At 37.0% G+C, this 18,883-nt stretch overlaps 1 protein-coding gene and 1 long non-coding RNA gene across 7 annotated transcripts in view; one reads left to right on the top strand and one right to left on the bottom strand.

Moving 5' to 3' along the window:
* Window positions 1-18,883, top strand: part of LOC112540674 (uncharacterized) — a 79,806-nt gene that overhangs the window by 38,122 nt on the left and 22,801 nt on the right. Inside the window, exons 6-8 of one of the 6 annotated variants that reach the window (XR_015794259.1) lie at window positions 9,501-9,691; window positions 10,360-10,553; window positions 18,100-18,681. This is a non-coding gene — a long non-coding RNA (uncharacterized LOC112540674). Of the gene's footprint in view, window positions 1-9,500; window positions 9,692-10,359; window positions 10,554-18,094; window positions 18,682-18,883 lie in introns of those variants that run through there. The other 5 variants (XR_015794254.1, XR_015794255.1, XR_015794257.1 and 2 more) reach the window with 5 other exon arrangements.
* The window catches only part of DIAPH1 (diaphanous related formin 1), a 74,778-nt gene that overhangs the window by 17,547 nt on the left and 38,348 nt on the right, over window positions 1-18,883 (bottom strand). Inside the window, 5 exon segments of the mRNA XM_088131594.1 lie at window positions 4,297-4,426; window positions 4,521-4,760; window positions 9,977-10,078; window positions 10,486-10,580; window positions 10,755-10,850. Coding sequence (XP_087987720.1) covers window positions 4,297-4,426; window positions 4,521-4,760; window positions 9,977-10,078; window positions 10,486-10,580; window positions 10,755-10,850 — 663 coding nt within the window.

Raw genomic sequence — 18,883 nt, forward strand, 5'->3', positions numbered from 1 at the left:
AGCATGCAATGGAAAGGGCAAGATGTTGTGCTATAGTGAAAATTTAGGATTTTTTTAAAGTATCTTTTGGCACTTGCTCAAGTAACTGCTTGGTGAGGAAGAAGTATTGATTTCATGGATTTGAAGGGCAAATTTCAAAGTCACTGGAGTCAGGCAGCATACAAATGTAATAATAAAAATAAATCATGGGGTGATAAGAGTGCAGGAAGTGAAAAGTTCTTTTTGAAATGACAAGAAATCCCAGCTACACTATTTGTATGCATTGCAAAAATCACAAGCCAGGGAAGCAGGCAATGCATAGTATTAGCAATCTGCTGATTCACTGAAGAGACATAATAAGTCTGCTTTTCTTGCAGCAAAGATGAGAAAGCCTGGCAACAAAGGTAAGAGTCAGGTTGCAACATGACAAAGACATTGCATATAGTCCCTTCTTTTCAGCTCACTCTCTAGCAAACTATGCAGGCTCCCTTGTATAATCAGAGATGGAACAAATATGACTTCACAATATTGTGTTTTTCAGAACCAGCATGCCTCATCCTCATTGATTAGCTGGGATATGGGAAGACACATTCAAAAAAGCTATCCCCTTAGTATATATGCTCAGAAATTGCAAAAAAAAATATAAAAATGTTGGCTTCATGTGTGACCTAAGGGCAGCGTTTGTAGGTAGAGCAGTGCAATAAAATGATGGGCTATATGAGCAAAGGAGAAGGCCTGAAATTAAAAGACAGGAGCATATATGACAGGAAGTTATATCATTCTACATAACTGGATTCTTTCAGTGATTAGCACTGATCATTTCCAAAGCTAACATAATAATTTTCATAATATTTGGATACTGCTTCCAGAGCATTCAAGACACTAAAAAAACATACCTGTTCAGAAAGTATTCAGACCCCCTTCACTTTTTTCAATTTTGTTATGTTGCAGCCTGATACTACAATCATTCAAATTCATTTTTTTCCTCATTAATCTACACTTAGTACCCCATAATGACAAAATGAAAACAGAATTTTAGAAATGTTTGTAAATTTATTAAAAAGAAAAAACTGAAATATCACATTGGCATAAGTATTCAGACCCTTTACAACAACACTTGAAATTTAGCTCAGGTGCCTCCCATTTATCTTGATCATTGCTGAGCTGTTTCTCCACCTTAATTGGAGTCTACCTGTGGTAAATTAAATTGATTGGACATGATTTGGAAAGGCACATACCTCTCTATAGAAGGCCTCACAGCTGACAGTGCATACTATATCAGAACAGAAGCCATGAGGTCAAAGGAACTGCCTGCAGAGCTCAGACACAGGATTATCGCAAGGCACAGATCTGGGGAAGGCTACAAAAAAAATTCTGCTGCACTGAAGGTTCCCAAGAGCACAGTGGCCTCCATAATTCTCAAATGGAAGAAGTCTGGCACAACCAGGCCTCTTCCAAGAGGTGGTCGCCTGGCCAAACTGAGCAATCGGGGGAGAAGAGCCTTAGTAAGAGAGGTGACCAAGAACCCGATGGTCATTCTGACTGAGCTCCAGAGATCCTGTGTGAAGATGGGACAAAGTTCCAGAAGGACAACTATCGCTGCAGCCCTCCACAGATCTGGGCTTTATGGCAGAGTGGCTAGACGGAAGCCTCTCCTCAGTGCAAAACACATGAACGCCTGCTTGGAGTTTGCAAAAAAGCACCTGAAGGACTCTCAGACTGTGAGGAACAAGATTCTCTGGTCTGATGAAACCAAGATTGAACTGTTTGACCTCAATTCTAAACGTTCTGTCTGGAGGAAACCAGGCACCACTCATCACCTGCCCAATACCATCCCAACAGTAAAACATGGTTGTGACAGCATCATGTTGTGGGGTTTTTTTTCAGCAGCAGGGTCTGGGAGACTGGTCAGGGTTGAGGGAAAGCTGAATGGAGCAAAGTACAGAGATATCCTCAATGAAAACCTGTTCTACAGCGCTCAGGACCTCAGACTGGGCTGAAGGTTCACCTTCCAACATGACAACGATCCTAAGCACACAGCCAAGACAACACAGGAATGGCTTAGGGACAACTCTGTGAATATCCTAGAGTGCTCCAGCCAGAGCCCTGACTTGAACCCTATTGAACATCTATGGAGAGACCTGGAAATGGCTGTCCACCAATGGTCCCCATCCATCCTGATTGAGCTTGAGAGGATTTGCAAAGGAGAATGGCAGAAAATCCCCCAATCCAGGTGTGCAAAGCTTGTCGCGTCATACCAAAAAAGACTCGAGGCTGTAATTGCTGCCAAAGGTGCTTCAACAAAGTACTGAGTAAAATGTCTGAATACTTAAGTACATGTGATATTTCAGTTTTTTCTTTTTAATAAATTTACAGACATTTCTAAAATTCTGTTCTCACTTTGTCATTATGGGGTACTGAGTGTAGATTCATGAGAAAAAAAATGAATTTGAATGATTGTAGTATCAGGCTGCAACATAACAAAATTGAAAAAAGTTAAGGGGGTCTGAATACTTTCTGAATGCACTGTATATTGCAAACAGATAGAAAAAGGGAGATAAAAACTGACTTGGCTAAGAACATCTAAGTTCATGAGAAGTAAGACAAACATTGTCATCTGTATTACAGCCCCGGGTTATATGCCATTTTCAGCATAATACAACATGACTAAGAATTGGCAACAAGCTTATTTCATTGGGCTGATCATCAGCACTTCACTATGTAGTCAGATAAACATTTGGACCAGGTAGGATAGTTGCAGGAAAAATGCACAATTATAAGTAAACAGACCAAAACAGAAATTCCCTTCCTCATGTTCCAATTGTAAATTACTGAATATAACAAACATCTGCAACCAGCATTTTAATATTTTCCTCTCCATACTTCCTGCTATGACAGACACTAAGTCCAAACATAGATCTAACATTTCTTTCAGGAAAGACAACAAAGATGGAGACAGGAAGGATAACAAAACAGAATGATGCAATATCCTGCAAACCTGCAGAGAAGATTTTACTCCTGCTCATCCCATATTAGCCATATTAAGAAAACAGAAGCCCAGATTCTGTTTTCATAAACAATATGGCTATGATCCAGGCTGAATTACACTGCAAATACCTCCCTAAAAATAATGCACTCCTGTATTTCCCAAATCAGCTATTTAATAATTTGCTTCCCCCACACCCGAAAAAAGAAACTAAAGCTGAGCTAGGCTGCACTTGCCCTTGTGATGGAGTGGTGACTAAGAATCTTCATAGTATTATGGCACACATTTTTTCTTTGCCTTTTAAGATTTTTTGTATTTTTTTACTTTTACAGCTGCAATGATTTGAGCATCCAACTGCCAGTTGTGGAGCTCTGTTGAATCTGGCTGAGACAATCAGCAACATTATTTTAAGACCAAGAAGGTGTACAGCAAAGAGATGTGTCTATCGATACATCAGTCTCAGAAATCTTAGATTCGTAAGATGCTAGGGGATCATGTCCCTTGTTTATTGATTTAAGAGGGGAGCCACTGTATTGCATTGACACACCAACTTCATTCTTCATAACTTTCCAAGATCCTCAGTTTAATTTGGCACATTTTTCCCCAAAGTTTCTGAGAAACTGAGGAATAAACTGAGGTGGCAATTATAAATGTTTTGATTCCCCATTAAGAGCACTTGACATGGTCCTCATCCTGAAAAAAATTAAACTTGAAGCCTCCTTCTCTGAATTGCAAGGTTGTGGTAACAAAAGTGTTAAGCATACACTTCCAACACCTAACTTACTTAGTAAAACACTGATAATAGCTGCAAGTCTTCTAAATATCCCCCTCCCTCAAGCACAAGAGACCACACAGAAAAGTATCTGTTAAAGAATATAGGAATAAATTGATACTCCTACAATTCACACACTTTCAAAAGGATACTTCATAATGCAAATGCAGAGACACTGCTTCAGTGAGGTCAAATGGGATAAAGACATTCCAAAAGAAGATAAGACAACGAATAATAATAAAATCAAATAAAACAATGATAAAAAGAAACAAAATTACACATAAAGAAGATACCTCAGGATTAGTTCTATAACCAAAGTAAAAATATTACTTTGGTCAAAAAGATACGTTGTTTTGGTGGTCAAAAAGGAACTGAGATCATAACTGAACATTCCTTTTGGGCATGTGGAGTGGAATGGAGCTGAAAAGTTTTCCTGGCAAAAAATATTCAGCAAAAACATTTCAAACAGTATTCTGAACAGCACAAAATGCATATGTAGTGATGACAAAGAACAGCTGTTTGCTGTAATCTTAAAACACATCCACATGCCCAACATTACCTTGACAAGCTTTCTCCACATGGATGAGATCATCTGGAAAATTCAGGATTTGAGGATATTGCAATTCACATGTTTCTGCCAAGAAGTGAAGCAAGGTAGACTTCTGATCAACTGATTTTGTGTCACGAAGCTAGAAGACATGAAGAAAAAAGGCTACTCTGAGCATTGCACAAGATGATGATTGCTATTTTTATTCCTCCCCAGCCTTTCCTCCTCATACTTACCTTGCAAAGGTAACTAATGTTGAATCCAAAGGCACCAGCATTCATGGAGCCAGAATTCATATAATTGCCCACAAGGAGAATCATGGAGAGAAGACTGCCAAAGTTCTCACTATTGCGAAGTTCCTCACAGGCTGCTGTGACAGCAACAATCTCTGGCTTTATGTTTTCCACCTGTTCATTAAATTGTAGCTTGAAGAGGATAGCATTGAGTCGGGATGGCAGACGGGAAACTGAACTAATCTGTGAAGAAAAATGGACAGAATATTACTGTCACAAAAAGAGGAATAGGAATGAGGATGACAGCTAAAGGAAGGAACAAAGATGATCTGAACAAGAGAAAAACCACAGAAATACCATTTACCAAAGATGAATTCACGCTGCTCAACTAAGTAGTAATGTACATATTGGAAGCAACATAAAGTTGAAAAATATCTCTTTATGAGATATGTATACTGTGATTCCCAAGAAATATTAGATGGCCTTAAGTAATTTGCAAAACCTGGAGCTACAAAAATTCAGACAACTGCTAAACAGCAACAAAACCTAGAGAAAACTCTTAAGTCTTTGTTGCCATCTAGTCATTGTCTAGATTTTGCACCCAGATCTAACAGCTCTGGTAAAACCTATATATAGAAACCTATACATAGCTTTTCCCAGTCATAATTACAAGAGAAAGGAATGGGTGAGAATGGGAAACATCAATTTGTTGTTACACTTGGGAAGAGAGTGTGGAAGTTATATGAAAATACTCCGCTGTTTCCTCTCCCAAATCCATGGCAACCAAAAGTTTAAGAATCTAATCTGAGAAAATTTGCAGTACCCACTCAATGAATTTGATATAAAATAATATCTTTAGTACTCAGAACAGAACAGAAAAAAACAAAAACAAATAGCATACGTATGACTGGAAAGGCCTTGACTGAGTTCAACGATGATGGTAGTGCTCTCCTCTCAGAAAAAAACCTTATTGTGCCTCATACTGACTGGCCTTTAAAGGGATAAGAGGAATTTGAACTCTTAGTAGATATAAACAAAAATGATTTAATAGAAATAAGGGACATGTTGTGGGACGACTCCCATGATTGGAATATTAGAATGAGCAGAGACAACAACTGCTATGAAGAACAAAAGACCGGCAAGCAGACCAGTCCTTCGAATCTCTCCGGAGAAGGAGAGATTGGGAGATTACCCACAAGTCCTCTGAATGGCAGCTCCTCACAAGGAGATTATAAAACAGCAGTCTCCTACGGGTTTGAGCACCAGGAGCCAAGGGAGATGAATCTCTGCTCTCAGCAGCGGTGGAGCCTTTCATAAGGATGCTGAGCCAGCCAAACTCACTTTCTAATCACATTCAGAAACATTCAATTTAACCACTTTATGGATATTAGAGACCTTCAAAACGGCGAGCTCAATTTGATACCTGGTGAGTTTTACCTTCTTCAGTTTTAAGAAATTTTAATCAGACACTTAATAATTTAAAATAATATACAATTGGCAAAAAACAACAAAAAAAAGGATTTTGATTTAAGAAAGTTTTAAATGGATTGGGAGACCAGAGAGATTTGGAATATTGGTTATTTTTGCTGTTAAGCTTTGAAAAACAAGTATACAATTAAATAATATATTTGTGGGAAACGACTGAAACAGAACTAAACCCATATTAGGAACTGAGGTTTGATGAAGGTTGCAAATGGACACAAGAGGGAACTAAAAGACCAGGCAGAAAAGAGTTAAAATGGCTAAGTCACCTATAACTTTTTCTTATCTTGAATTTTTGAAACATTGATCAAAATGTTAATAACTAATATCTCAGAAAGGATACAGATTTCAATGGATAAACTTTTAGAAGATGATGAGAAAAACTTTTAAAAACTTTTACCTGACATAGACATTATAGAGTTTGAAGGCATGGAATACAACAAAATTGAGATTTCCAAATTGGGAATACAAAAGACAAATCAAGAAAGGGATCTGGACATGGAACAGCTGTGACGAGAAATTCTGGACGATGCCTCTTTATGGGATTTACAAAGTCGGTTGGTGAAAGCTCTGAGGACTCCTTTTAAATGCCAAAGAGTGATGAAAGATCAAATCCTGCAATGCCATAGGAATGATTTTTAAAAAAAGAAGGAATATAAAGTTGGACTATTTGACCAGGGATAAACTATTTGTTTGATATTTCTGGTAACTCCTAATGGACTTTTTGCTGAACTAGGATTGAAAAGATGATGATTTCTGGATTGCATATAAATAAAAGTTAGGCTACGGGGAGAAGAGTTTTTCTATCTGTAACTTTAAAAGAGAGTGAAAAACTTAGTATTATACTTGGTGTGATGAAGGTTGGAAGCCACTTCTTTATTATTGTCTTTGTTGCCTTTTTCTTTTCTCTTCTACTTTTTTTTCTTTTTTCTGCACCTTCTGAACTTTTATTTTTCTTTTTTCTTTTAGTTTCTATTAGTTCTTACTATTTTTATTAAAAATGACAATAAAATTATTAAGCCCCCAAAAAAGGAATATAAGAACCTAACAATATACACAAGCTATACTAAAGGAAGAGAAGTTGTACTGTAGTGCATCTACTGCTGGCTCAGAATCCTAAATAAATAAACTTGGCAAGACTGTTGAGAAAATCAGGGTTAAAATAAGTTGAGGCATAAATAAAAGAAACACTATTATTGGTGTCTAATACTGCCCATCCAAAGAGATGTTGATGATGCTTCCAAAAACAAACTGTGTATCTTTCACAGACATATATAGTAACAATGACAGGGGGCCTTAATTCCCCTGACAACTGTTTGGAAGACAATCATGCAACACGTGATTCTTGACTTGTCTTGCTTCTTGAAAGGGTGAAGGAACACATAAGAGGATCAGCTATCCTTAAATTAATACTAAGCAAAAGAGATGACTTAGTTAAGAAGATGGAAGTAGCATGAACATTGGCTGGAAGTGACCATTTAATATTGGAGGTTTTGATTTGAAGGGAAATTAAAACCAAGTACCAAGAAAGTGGATTTTAACAACCTGAGATAAATTATAACTCAGATTTAACAGCTGGAAAAAAGAAGTCCAGGTGGTGGGAATTCTTAAAAATACAATAAAAGCACAATGGCAAACAATCCAGAGGAGGAGGAAGCAGAGGATACCAATATGGTAGCACAAAAAACTTCAGTGAAAATCTGAAAACAAAAATGACATGAATAAAGAATAAAAAACAAGACAGTTTACCAAAGAAGTAAATATAGGTAGTTTGAAATTGTAGAGATGCAGTCAGAAAAAATAAAACTCAGAATGACTTGAGTTTGGCAAAGCATGCAAAGGACAACAAAAAAATGCTTCCTCATATAAGTTCAAAATAAACAGGAAATAATTTGTATATCAGCTCTCAATGGGTGGCAAAATACTAACAGGAAACAAAGACATTTTGCTTTTCTTCAACAGGAGGATGTGTGTTCCTCAAGGCAGAATCAAGGGGCAGGACTGAAGCTTGACATTGATAGAAAAATGTCAAGTAATAATTATTCACTTTTAATGTTTAAATCTAGGGCACTGAAAGAATTTGCTTATGAACCAGCTTAATCTTTATATATTATTTGAGAAATCCAAGACAACTGGTGAAGTGCCAGATGACAGAATAAGGGGAAATATTACACCTATCTATATAAAGAGGTAAAAAGAGAATCTAGAGAACCCCATATCAGTCAGTCTGACATCAATAGCTGGGAGGCTTGTAAAGCAGATCATAAAGTGATCTGTAAGCATCTTGAAAACAATACTGTGATCACCAGAAGTCAGCATGGATTTATCAAGAACAAGGCTTACTAGACTAACCTTATCTCATATTTGATGGGCTGGATGTCATGACAATTAAGCAGAAACATAGCTGACTTGAAAACTGCACTCAAAGAATGCTCATCAATGGTTCCTCCTCAAGCTGGAATAGGTATTGAATGGGACACCACAAGATTCAGTCCTGGGCTCTGCACTCTTCACCATTTTTATTGTAACAATTTGCACTTGACACAAAATTGGATGGGATAGCTAATACCCTAAAAGATAGAAATAATACTGAAAATAAGTAACTTAAGGAATGCAATTTAAGAGAGAGAAATGCAAAATTAAACATGTAGGAAAAAATCAAATGCACAAGTACTGTATGCATGATAGTAGCCTGGAATTTGGAATTTGGTTTGTTACTTATGAAAAAGGTCTTGGATTATACACTGAATTATGCAGCTGTATCATTTAGTTCCAAAAAACAGAAATGCAATTTTTGGCTGCATCAGCAAAATCAGTTTCTAAATCATTCCACTTTATTCTGCAATGGTGTGACCCCACCTTGATTACTGTGTTTAGTTCTGGGTACTACACTTTAAGAAGTGTTCAGTCAAATTGGAACTGGTTCAGAGAAGAGCAGTGAGGATGATCCAGGACCAAAAACTAAGTCCTATGAAGAGGGACTAAAGGAATGGAAGTTGTATATCTAGAGATATGATACTCTTAATATATCTGAAAGAATATCACATAGAAAAATGTTAAGACAGAACAATGGATTTAACTGGCAGAAGATTCCAAGTGAATGTTTAAAAAAGCTTCATAAGAATAAGAGCATGTTGATAGTAGAATCAACCCAATTATATGTCACCTTTGTCTGATGTAGTCAAGTAAAGGTTGTGGGTGCTTTCATTTGGATTCCTGGCCATTCAATGCTATGATTCTATCCCAATTTTTGTGGTATTTAGCCCTAGACACTGAATTATAGAAGGCAATATTTTATCAGAAGATGTTACATTAATTAAACCAAACCTGATTCTGAATTCAGTTCCCCTTAAAACATATAGCAACTTCAGAAACTGCTTATCTGTTTTCATCCTCATATTGGAGGGGTGCACTGCATGTAACCTTTTAATTTATCTTTCAAAAAAAAAATGCTGTATTACTGAGCCTCTTGTGTTTTCCCTATTATTTTCAATTAACTAGTTCCAATCAACTCTAACTCTACTTCAAAAGAAGAGGTGCTTCCTGGCAAAGTCTCCCCTTGAACAGCAGCATTCTCCTCCCCTCACAGTCTAAGGCTCCAGATGTTTGAAGAGCAAAAAACAAGTATTTCTGAAGCCTTAATCTTTTTTGTTGGGGAAGATGGAGTCCAATATCAGAGATTTAGAGGCAAGGTCTGTTTAGCATTTGAAAATTTTAGAATTTCAGACAGCTCAGGTAATACAAGACATATAGGGCTGGAAGTTAAGGACTATGCTCAAATCTAAAAAGAAAAAGAAAAGAAGCACTTAAGGACAATGTACATAGTATATTTAATGGTAGAATATCCTAACAAAAGATATGACAGGCTAAGTCTGAGAAATAAAGGGGACAAACTTACAATGTATTATTGTGTTTTAGTTATCTATTTCTTTTCAGAAAGAGAGATGATTCCTCTTCTGCAAAGGACTGTCACTTACCACAATTCCAAATTGCTCAGGCTCAGCTAGTTCATTATATTCTTCTTCCAGTCCTGCTATCATCTTCAATTTGTCTGGTTCAGGCATTAACTTAATCAGATTCTGAGAAAGAAGTTAAAAGGATACAGTTGCTTGAAGAGCTTCTGATAAATATGATAATACTGACCTAAAAAATAACTAGTCTAAGGATGGGTCTTTCAAACTATGGAACCCTTTTGACATAATTCGATATGCCTCTGCATAGCAACAATTCAAATACAAGGGATCCAATGACAGCATAATCTCCTGATTATTATATACCAAGCCTGAATAATTTATGACCCATCAAGCAGAAACCTTGCGGCTGCCAGTTCTTGACAATCTCTCTGTTTTTGCAATCCTAGATAGCAAAAGAGGAGGCTTTCTTGACTACCAGAACTACTGGGGATTGAGTTCAACTTGATGGATACAGGCTGTGCAGACTTACTCTCTACAGAGAAAATATGATCATGCACTCTACTCTTTCTCACCTGTACCATGGATTCATTCAACACAGCTTCATTCACCTCCAAGATGGCATTCTTGATTTCCTCATAAGGTAAGCGGAAGGAGCCCAAAAAAATTGCTGCCACATTTAAAGAGAAGCACAAATAAACCAAATTATTGGCTCATCCAAATATTCAAATCAGAGAAATCCACCTTTCCTGACTTTACCCTCATTCTTTCAGATAAGCATTCAAATACATTTTGAATGTTGTCACACCATCATAGGCAAACTTTCCCAGTAAATCATACTCACAAAGGTTCTGAGCATTCTTTGAATCTAGCACTCTCAGCTCCTTGACTTTCTTCTTAGGCTGGCCCTTTTCCTCTCCACTCTCTTGTTGTTTTTTTGCTGTGAAGAATGAAAGATCTTAGCAACCTAAGACAATTTCACCAGAACTGTCCATAGCTACCAATCTCTCAAAACGAATACAGAGCATCCCCTGACCGCTGAAAGGATTTTTAAAAGAGGGAAGGAAAGCTATGGTAGGTGCAACCAGTATCAGGTATCTTTCAAATTACTCCTCACAGAGCAAAACTAGGCTGTCATCCCCCCATTTATTATTTCAAAGCAGTAACAAATCCTTCTATAAAAAGGACCGTTCTGCAACCCTTTCACAAAGGGGTACAAAAAATTTAGGTAAGAAAAGGCTTTATACAAAAAAAAAAAAAAAGAGGCACAGCATAATTAGGAAATAGAATCTTGCTCTAAGGTACAAAATGGGAGGTACTTCCACTTGGGGCATTAGAATCTCAAGTGATTACCAAGATGAGCTGCAACAGTGGTATGAATCTGGGAATATACAAAGTGGAATGCCCTTTATAGATGAAAATATTCCCTTCATGGAGAAAACTAAATGGGGGGAACCATTTCCCTTGTGAATAGCATAATTTTCTATGTACAAGAAATATATGATAAAATGTACTAATATTTGATTATCTGAGCTTGTACCTGCTCAGGGAAATGGTGGAGCAAGGCCACAGATTCACTAGCTCATTAAGAATGACACAGTGGTGAACTCAGTTATTAGAAATAGCCCTGACATTCTGAAAACCAATAAATACATTATCACATAAACTTTTATGGATCACAATTCATCACATCAAGTGCATAGAAGAGGATATATTATCACAGCTGTTGTTGGGAAAGGAGGGGGAAACAGGAATGATATCAGAAAAAGAATTACTTTAGAGGTGACCAATCCTAAATTAGCAGTTAGATGTGAGTACACAATCTTTATTATATTGGCAAGAAAAGGAATTACAGACTGATTTCTGTAAGCAGGAATTCATGAATTCATTAGGAGATTTAACACCATTTCTCATGGATTAAATAAGGATTATTTTTTCTTATCATATTACCTACGCTAACCAGCTACTTAATGTAATAATGCCTGTGTCACACCTAACTTACTGTTTTAGGTTCAGTCATTTCTAAAGAAGTAATTATGTTCTGCCTTCTGTTTTTCCCCCCTCCAAAAGGTAGGGTTATCCCTCTGAAATCAATTAATGAAGGCAAGAGGAAAACAAGCAAAGAGGTATTTTTCCTAAATTTGGAGAGAGGCAGAAATAGACCTGAGAAAGCAGATACAGCTCTTCTGAAAATAAAGTTTGAGGTCCATGTCACAGTAACCTCCTGAAGTTAAGCTCACTGATGAAGAAACAATAGTTTAACAACTCAGCCCTCTGGGCTATTACTATAAGCTCATCACTCTCATGTATTGTAGCAGTCAATTTTGACTCAGCATTGATATTTCTAGCAATAAGAGGAGACTAAAAGCCCCTACATCCTCTACCTAACAGCAAAACTTGAAATATGAATCAGTGTCATGGGGAGGGAGCTCACATGCTACATATCAAAACAGAATTGCTAGAGAACAGAGTAAGTCTGAATAAAACAAATTTATAAATATGTCAGCTTATTCATGGGAAAGCATATTTACCTTTCCAAAACTTGTCAATAATCTGTTTCTGATAATTACTGCTTTCTATTTGTTGCTTCCTTACATTTCCCCCCACTATGATTCATACCTTTCCAGCTTAGCTAAATATAGCTACAAGTTTTGTCTGACATGTAAGCATTTTCCTGAAAGATAACTGAGAGTTATGAATGAAAAGAAACCAATTGCCTGGATTGTCAGCATTTACTTGAATAGACAGAAAAAGTGGCTCAGTGTGGCTAAATGTAATTTTTAACTGCTATTGATCACATATCACTTTCCATGAAATAAAGCTTGCTTGCTGGCCTGGGTCTGCTGAGTGAGCATGAGAAAAGGCAGAAAGCAGAGCCATCAAATAGCAGCAGCCTTTGACTCAGCATGCTTCATTCTTCCTGCAGACTCCTCCCTTGCTCAATTTTATTTTTTTCTGCGCCATCAACACAAAATGGAGTCTAGAGGGAAGGCAAACATCCTGCCTAAAATGGCTGAATGCGGCAAAGGAAGACAAAGAATAGTAAAATAAGGCAACAGCACCATCTGGTGTTTAAAAAACCCTGGTTTGGTGCTGAAATGCTTTAGGATTGAGAAAGCATGCATTAACAATGAAACTAAGAAGGCCTGCTAGCGACCAAGAAGTCTGTGGAATTGCCACCTCTCTCAGTCAGATTCATATCTATTCTACGTTTGAGCCACAATTCTGTAATTATAGTCCCAAAAGGTCCATATTTGGACAATACTCTGCCATATTAAATCTTCCACAATAATTCTGCAGAGACCTATTGTTATATGCTACACAAATGCATTATTTAGGTATCATAAATTAGAATTTGAAAAAGGAAATAATTATTTCAACTTTCAGATGTTGGCTTTGTCATTCTTGTATTTCAAGAGTTTAAGAAGTAACATGACAGCATTAAATGGTTCTATGAAAGACTTAGGATTTACAGAAATAGTTTTTAATTTATTTTCCCAACTTAGCCTGCATGAATTAGCCCAGGAAGATCGCAAAATTAGAGCTTTCATATTGCAGGGTGGGCTTGGGGATGCCCTAAATCTAAACCATTATACAGAGGTGCAGGGTATAAATAAAATACAACTATACGGAAGGCTAAAAAGCAAAATATAACAGAAAACTGATAGGGAAGTATTACAGTATCAGAATAAAAAGCCTAACATGTTTTGTAATTAAGTATCCGTAAAATATTCCATAATGGAATAGGGAACAGCTTACAACTGTTCAGGTAACAGATGGAAGCCCTGAGTAAGTATTTTAAGCTCTGGCTAGGTCTCCCTCCCTGCTCCCCTCCCCCCATACACCATGGATAAAGCTGATAAATCTCTCTGATTACATTGAACACAAAAACTCTCTAAAATACAGTCTGGGCTGCTATTAAAGGTTAAAGGGAGATGTATGATAAAGGGAGAAGTACTATAAAAAGGAAGAAACAGATGGGAGAAAAGAAGATGCTGTGGCAGCCAACAAAATCTTTTATCTGCGGAAAAGGAACACCCTGCCCTTTGTTTTCTTTGTTCTGAGAAATGAGGCCAGCAAAAAAGGAGGGGGCAGAAGGAGGAGAGGGGGGAGGAGGAGGAGGGGAGGGACGAAATGGCCACCGCCCTGATGACACAATGTCAGGCGACCTCATCCTCCAATCCTGTGGCTCTGACATCATCACCATGAAACTGAGCCAAAATTACTCAACTGCGCACATCTGGTGGATGAAAGAAGCACTGCAAGAAATTCAGGAAAAGTTGGGAGAAACTCAGCTCTCACTTGAATTATCAGTGTGGGAGACGCACTTTGTTTCCCAAAACTGGGAAACAAATAAGAGCCTGCCTGGAAAAGTTTATTAAGGATATCTCTGAGCATTCTAAAGCTGTATTTCAAAAACAAAATAAGTCACATGCTAATTACACACTACTTGATTACTCACAGATGGGGCACATGTATACATCTGCAACACACTCAAACTTTCAATTACACAAATAGGTTGGGTTCACACAACACACTTATACTTTGCAAGCAAAGTTAGAACTAATCAAACTCCACTTATTGGGCAAACAAGGCCCACTAATTCTTCAACTGAGCTGGTTAAATGAGTGTATGAACCCAGTCATATAGCTGTTGACAGGTTTGTCACACTTGTATCAATGCAGCAGATAATGGCAGGCCGGCCAATTGTTTATAACAGTGTAAACCAAGTTATATCAACATTTGTATGCTTGTTTCAACCCTCATGTTACTGATAAGATTTTTTTTTAGAAAGGGAAAAAGGAATGAAGTATGTATATATATATGAGTCTCTGCTGCAATTCTGTATTTCATTGCCTCATATTTTGTTACAAAAAAATACCAACAATGGCATAGGAACAATTTCATCTGCAGATTCTTTCTTGACAATTCTGCTGACACATGCGTGAGGGGCGTGTAAAGCATCTGGAAGAGGTACAAACAAAGCTCCTCTCGTCATAGCATTAAAACAGCAGCATCTTTGCAAGCTTGCAAGACCCCTCTGAAAACTGTTTCAAAGTATCTGTGCCTCCATGTGCTGCAACAGCAATGAAACAAGGTGGCTGTGTTGCAGACACATGAACAAACAACTGAAGCAGCTACATGAGCCTTACAAAGGACATGGCTATTTTAATGATTTCAAAAGAGGTGCTTCACCTGGATTAAAGCAAATTGGTAAGTACCTCTTTCAAATGTTTTCCCCAGCCCTTTACAAACTCACTTTCAGTGGCAGATTTCCTTCATGCAAAAGTTACCATGGAAACATTTATGCTTCCAAATACACAGGAAAATACTTCTCAAAGTGAGGCATACTGTTGTGGGATAACTACACTATCAAACTATTCACGTGATGTCTTCGCTTCCACTTAATTTTTTTTTTTTTTTGTCTGCGCTCAGTCATTGCTGACCCTGCAGTGACTGCTTGGACTAGTCCTTGCAGTTTTCAAGGCAATTGTTTTTCGGAAGTGGTTTGCCAGAGCCTCCTTCCTAGAGCAGAGCCCAGCTGGCAAGCGCAGGAGGCGGTTTTTCGCGCTTACCGGCAACTGCTCCCAACTCCCTTTTGCAAGGCGCCGCCAGCATTTTTCCTCCCACCAGAGTGAGAGTACCCATTTATCTACTCATGTGAGTTTTCGACCTGTTGGGTTGATAGGAACTGGGGAGGAAACAGGAGCTCACCTGTTTAACGCGAAGGCTGGACTCGAACCGCTGAAGCGTCGACCATTTCTGGCCGGCAACTTTCAGCGTCATTAAGCCGCTGCGCCACCGCATCCCCCTCCACTCTTAATAGGAATAGTCAAATAATGTATGGTAACTGGACCTATGAGAGAATTAGCTTTCTTACTCATGGACTGAGGTATTAGGCATCCTTCTTTAGCCTAAATTCACCAAAGCTTTACCTCATTGAACAAATTATATTGCTGCTAACATATGGAAGAAACTATGAATGTCTGCATCAGAAAAATAGTTATTACTATGGTGGTAAGGAAATTTTAAAGAAACTGCTACAAAATGAAAGGAAACACTCACAGTAACCTAGGGTGCTAGTAAAACCTGAATCCTTCTGTATTACTACTGGGTTGAAAATGTATTTTGCACCCATCACTTTCAATTAAGTACACAAGGGGAAGAAATGGCACAACTGAGACCTGCATGCACACATGCACACACACACACATACACACACACAGAGCTAAGAAATGTTTTAGTGCAAACAATGAAGCAGAAAACTATCACAGATCAAGGATACAATTCATGCATCTGCAATTAAGTCTATCCGATTCAAAATGGGCATGAATTATATTTTACAGTAAGAGAACAGATGTTTTAAGTTATATTTCAGTACACGCATATCTTACCAAGTATTTGGCCTTGCATACAGGACTACAGTAATTCCTTAAGTAATCACAGAGTGCACTGTGGCATATGTCCTTCCTACTTATAAGATAGACCATAATATATATGCTATGTTATCTTTTAAAGACAGTTTTAAATGATACTCAGTCTTATACTGTAAGTACTGTACATTATATTGTATCTGCCCCTTCTTCAGATAGGCATAGATACTTAATATATAAATAAAGAAACCTAATTAATTGTATATTCATACTGATAAACATTCTGTGGAAGAAATGTTATGATGCTATCCTGGCCAATTATAGTTCCAAATGCAGGCTATGGAAGTGAAATCCTCCTCAAACAGACCCAAAACAAAACAAAACTTTCTATAAGAACTGCATTTTATGTCTGATGCTATCTTGTTACAAGAAGTAACCTTCCAATCTAGGCATTATTGTACATATTACAGAAGTTATTTTCCAATTTGCATTTTAGCAATCATTCAGGGTATTGACCAGAAAAATGTATCATTATGGCGCAAGAATGGTTGAAGAAGTAAATGTATTCTATTTTTGGCCAAGAGTCTATAACTGTTTTAATACTGTAGTGGAATTAGTGGAAAGTAAAACATTTTCCCAGGTCAGCAAAACAGTAATTGACCTATACCTGCTCGTGGCAGCATGCTACTTTTCCTGTTTTGGTATCTAAATGACTTTCAAAAGCAGAAAGATATAGGCAGGCATATTCTTTCTGGCTCTTCTAAAATGATTTATGTCTAAGAGTAGCTTCTCATCTTTTTCATGGCAAAGTCAATGATAAAGCCTAGGTGGAAGTTTTTAAAAAGGGTAAAGGGAAACAAGCATTTTTTCCCACCAGCAGATGGCACCCAAAGCACACATTTGAAAGATTCTTACTCTGATTGAGAATGATAGAAATTTCATTAACTGTATTTTGAAAGCTTGTGAAAACTTTTACCATAATTATAAAAGTAATATTCCATATTATTTAGCATCCAAAAAAACCCCTACATTATGCTTTTAAATAGTTACTAAATTAACCATTTGTCTTTAGTTTCTTTTTTTCACCAGCACTTTTAAGGGCAAATATGCATACTGTATCTCCTATATTATAACACTTCCCTTTTTAAGCTATCATCATCATCACCAGCAGTATTATATAATGGGTAACTTCCTTATTATGAGGAAAGAAAAGGGAGCAGTTGAAGAGAGAAGTGGCTGATTTTAAATCATAACAGAAGCAAAACTGTTCCATCACAAGCAACTAAAGCTAAATGTGGGCACCTTAAAACAGCGCGAAAAGATCAGAAATGAAGAAGACAGTAAACGCGTTATCTCATTTGCTGAAGAGCCAGGCTGAAGAGATGATTAGAAAGCAAAGTGTGGACCTTAGAGGGCAACAGAATAAAAAAATAGAAAAGCAGTTAATTGGAAAAAGGCAGATTTAAATCTAAACTGTCTGAATTCTAATTTGAATTAAATTGGTTAAATTTTATGGAACTTGTGGGGAATATATGAAGCTTATGGAAACTGAACTAGTTCAATTACACATTATTTTTTGTAATATTCAGTTCTGTCCACTAGAGGACATATTTAATTTTCCAATTTATTTTCTACCTGAAAAATTAGGGCCCTTAATTTCCCAAAGAGAATTAGTATTTATACAAAACAGATATACAACTGAATTAAGAAAACATATGTAGAGGGTGATAATATGAGCCAGCTAGTACAATGTTGATTTGTTTTGTATGAATAGAAGCTATTACTTACAAATATTTTGTACATTTTACAGAACAGATGCTGCAGAGATAGTAAAGCACTGATTAAGATTCAGCAACAAAGCAAGAAGGAACTGAAGACCAAATTATATTAACATAGGCAAAAGCTACTGGCTATGTTCAGCTTGAAGAAATTGCAATAAAATTGCATTCAAATATCTGAAAATAGCTATAACATACGGCAAATTTGTTTTTTGTTATTTCAGAGAGAAGAATCAAAATTCATAGGTTCAATTTAATTAAAAATATTAAGAGAAAGAACTTAGAGATGATATACTAGGAAAATTTCCTGATAATACAGACTATTCAAAGAGAGTGGAATAGGATCTGAATGTAAGTCGTAGATGATAGTCTAGTGATTTTTTGATGGCTGCTCTGCCAAGTGCTAATCTGCAATATAATATTTGACTGCTGGTTCCTTTACTGTTGATGGTTGATCCTAAAAGCTACTTTGATATCCTCACTGTCAATTCATGCTACTGATGATTTACCATTTACATAATTTAATCATTTTAATCAAGTATACTGCAGCTACCTCATTAAGTATGCTTTAAATAGATGCATGTTTTTCCTATGACTTCCCACTGTTTTCCTATGACTTGTCCCCAGTGCACCTGTTATTCCAATAAATTTTAAACTGATATTCTTTTTGGTTCCAATCTTGATTCACTTGTTACCTTCCATCAGCTTACTCGCAACTCAAGATAAAAGGATAAAAGAAATCACTTTTTCACAGAATCTATTAGAGGTAGATGGCTATTAATAGCGACAGATAGCTATCAGGGATGTCAGGTAAAGCTGAG

Source organism: Python bivittatus, unplaced genomic scaffold (assembly GCF_059951505.1).
Source record: "Python bivittatus isolate LINGU-HERP-01145 unplaced genomic scaffold, Pbiv_v1 ctg000960_np1212, whole genome shotgun sequence".
Taxonomy (NCBI): Eukaryota; Metazoa; Chordata; class Lepidosauria; order Squamata; family Pythonidae; genus Python; species Python bivittatus.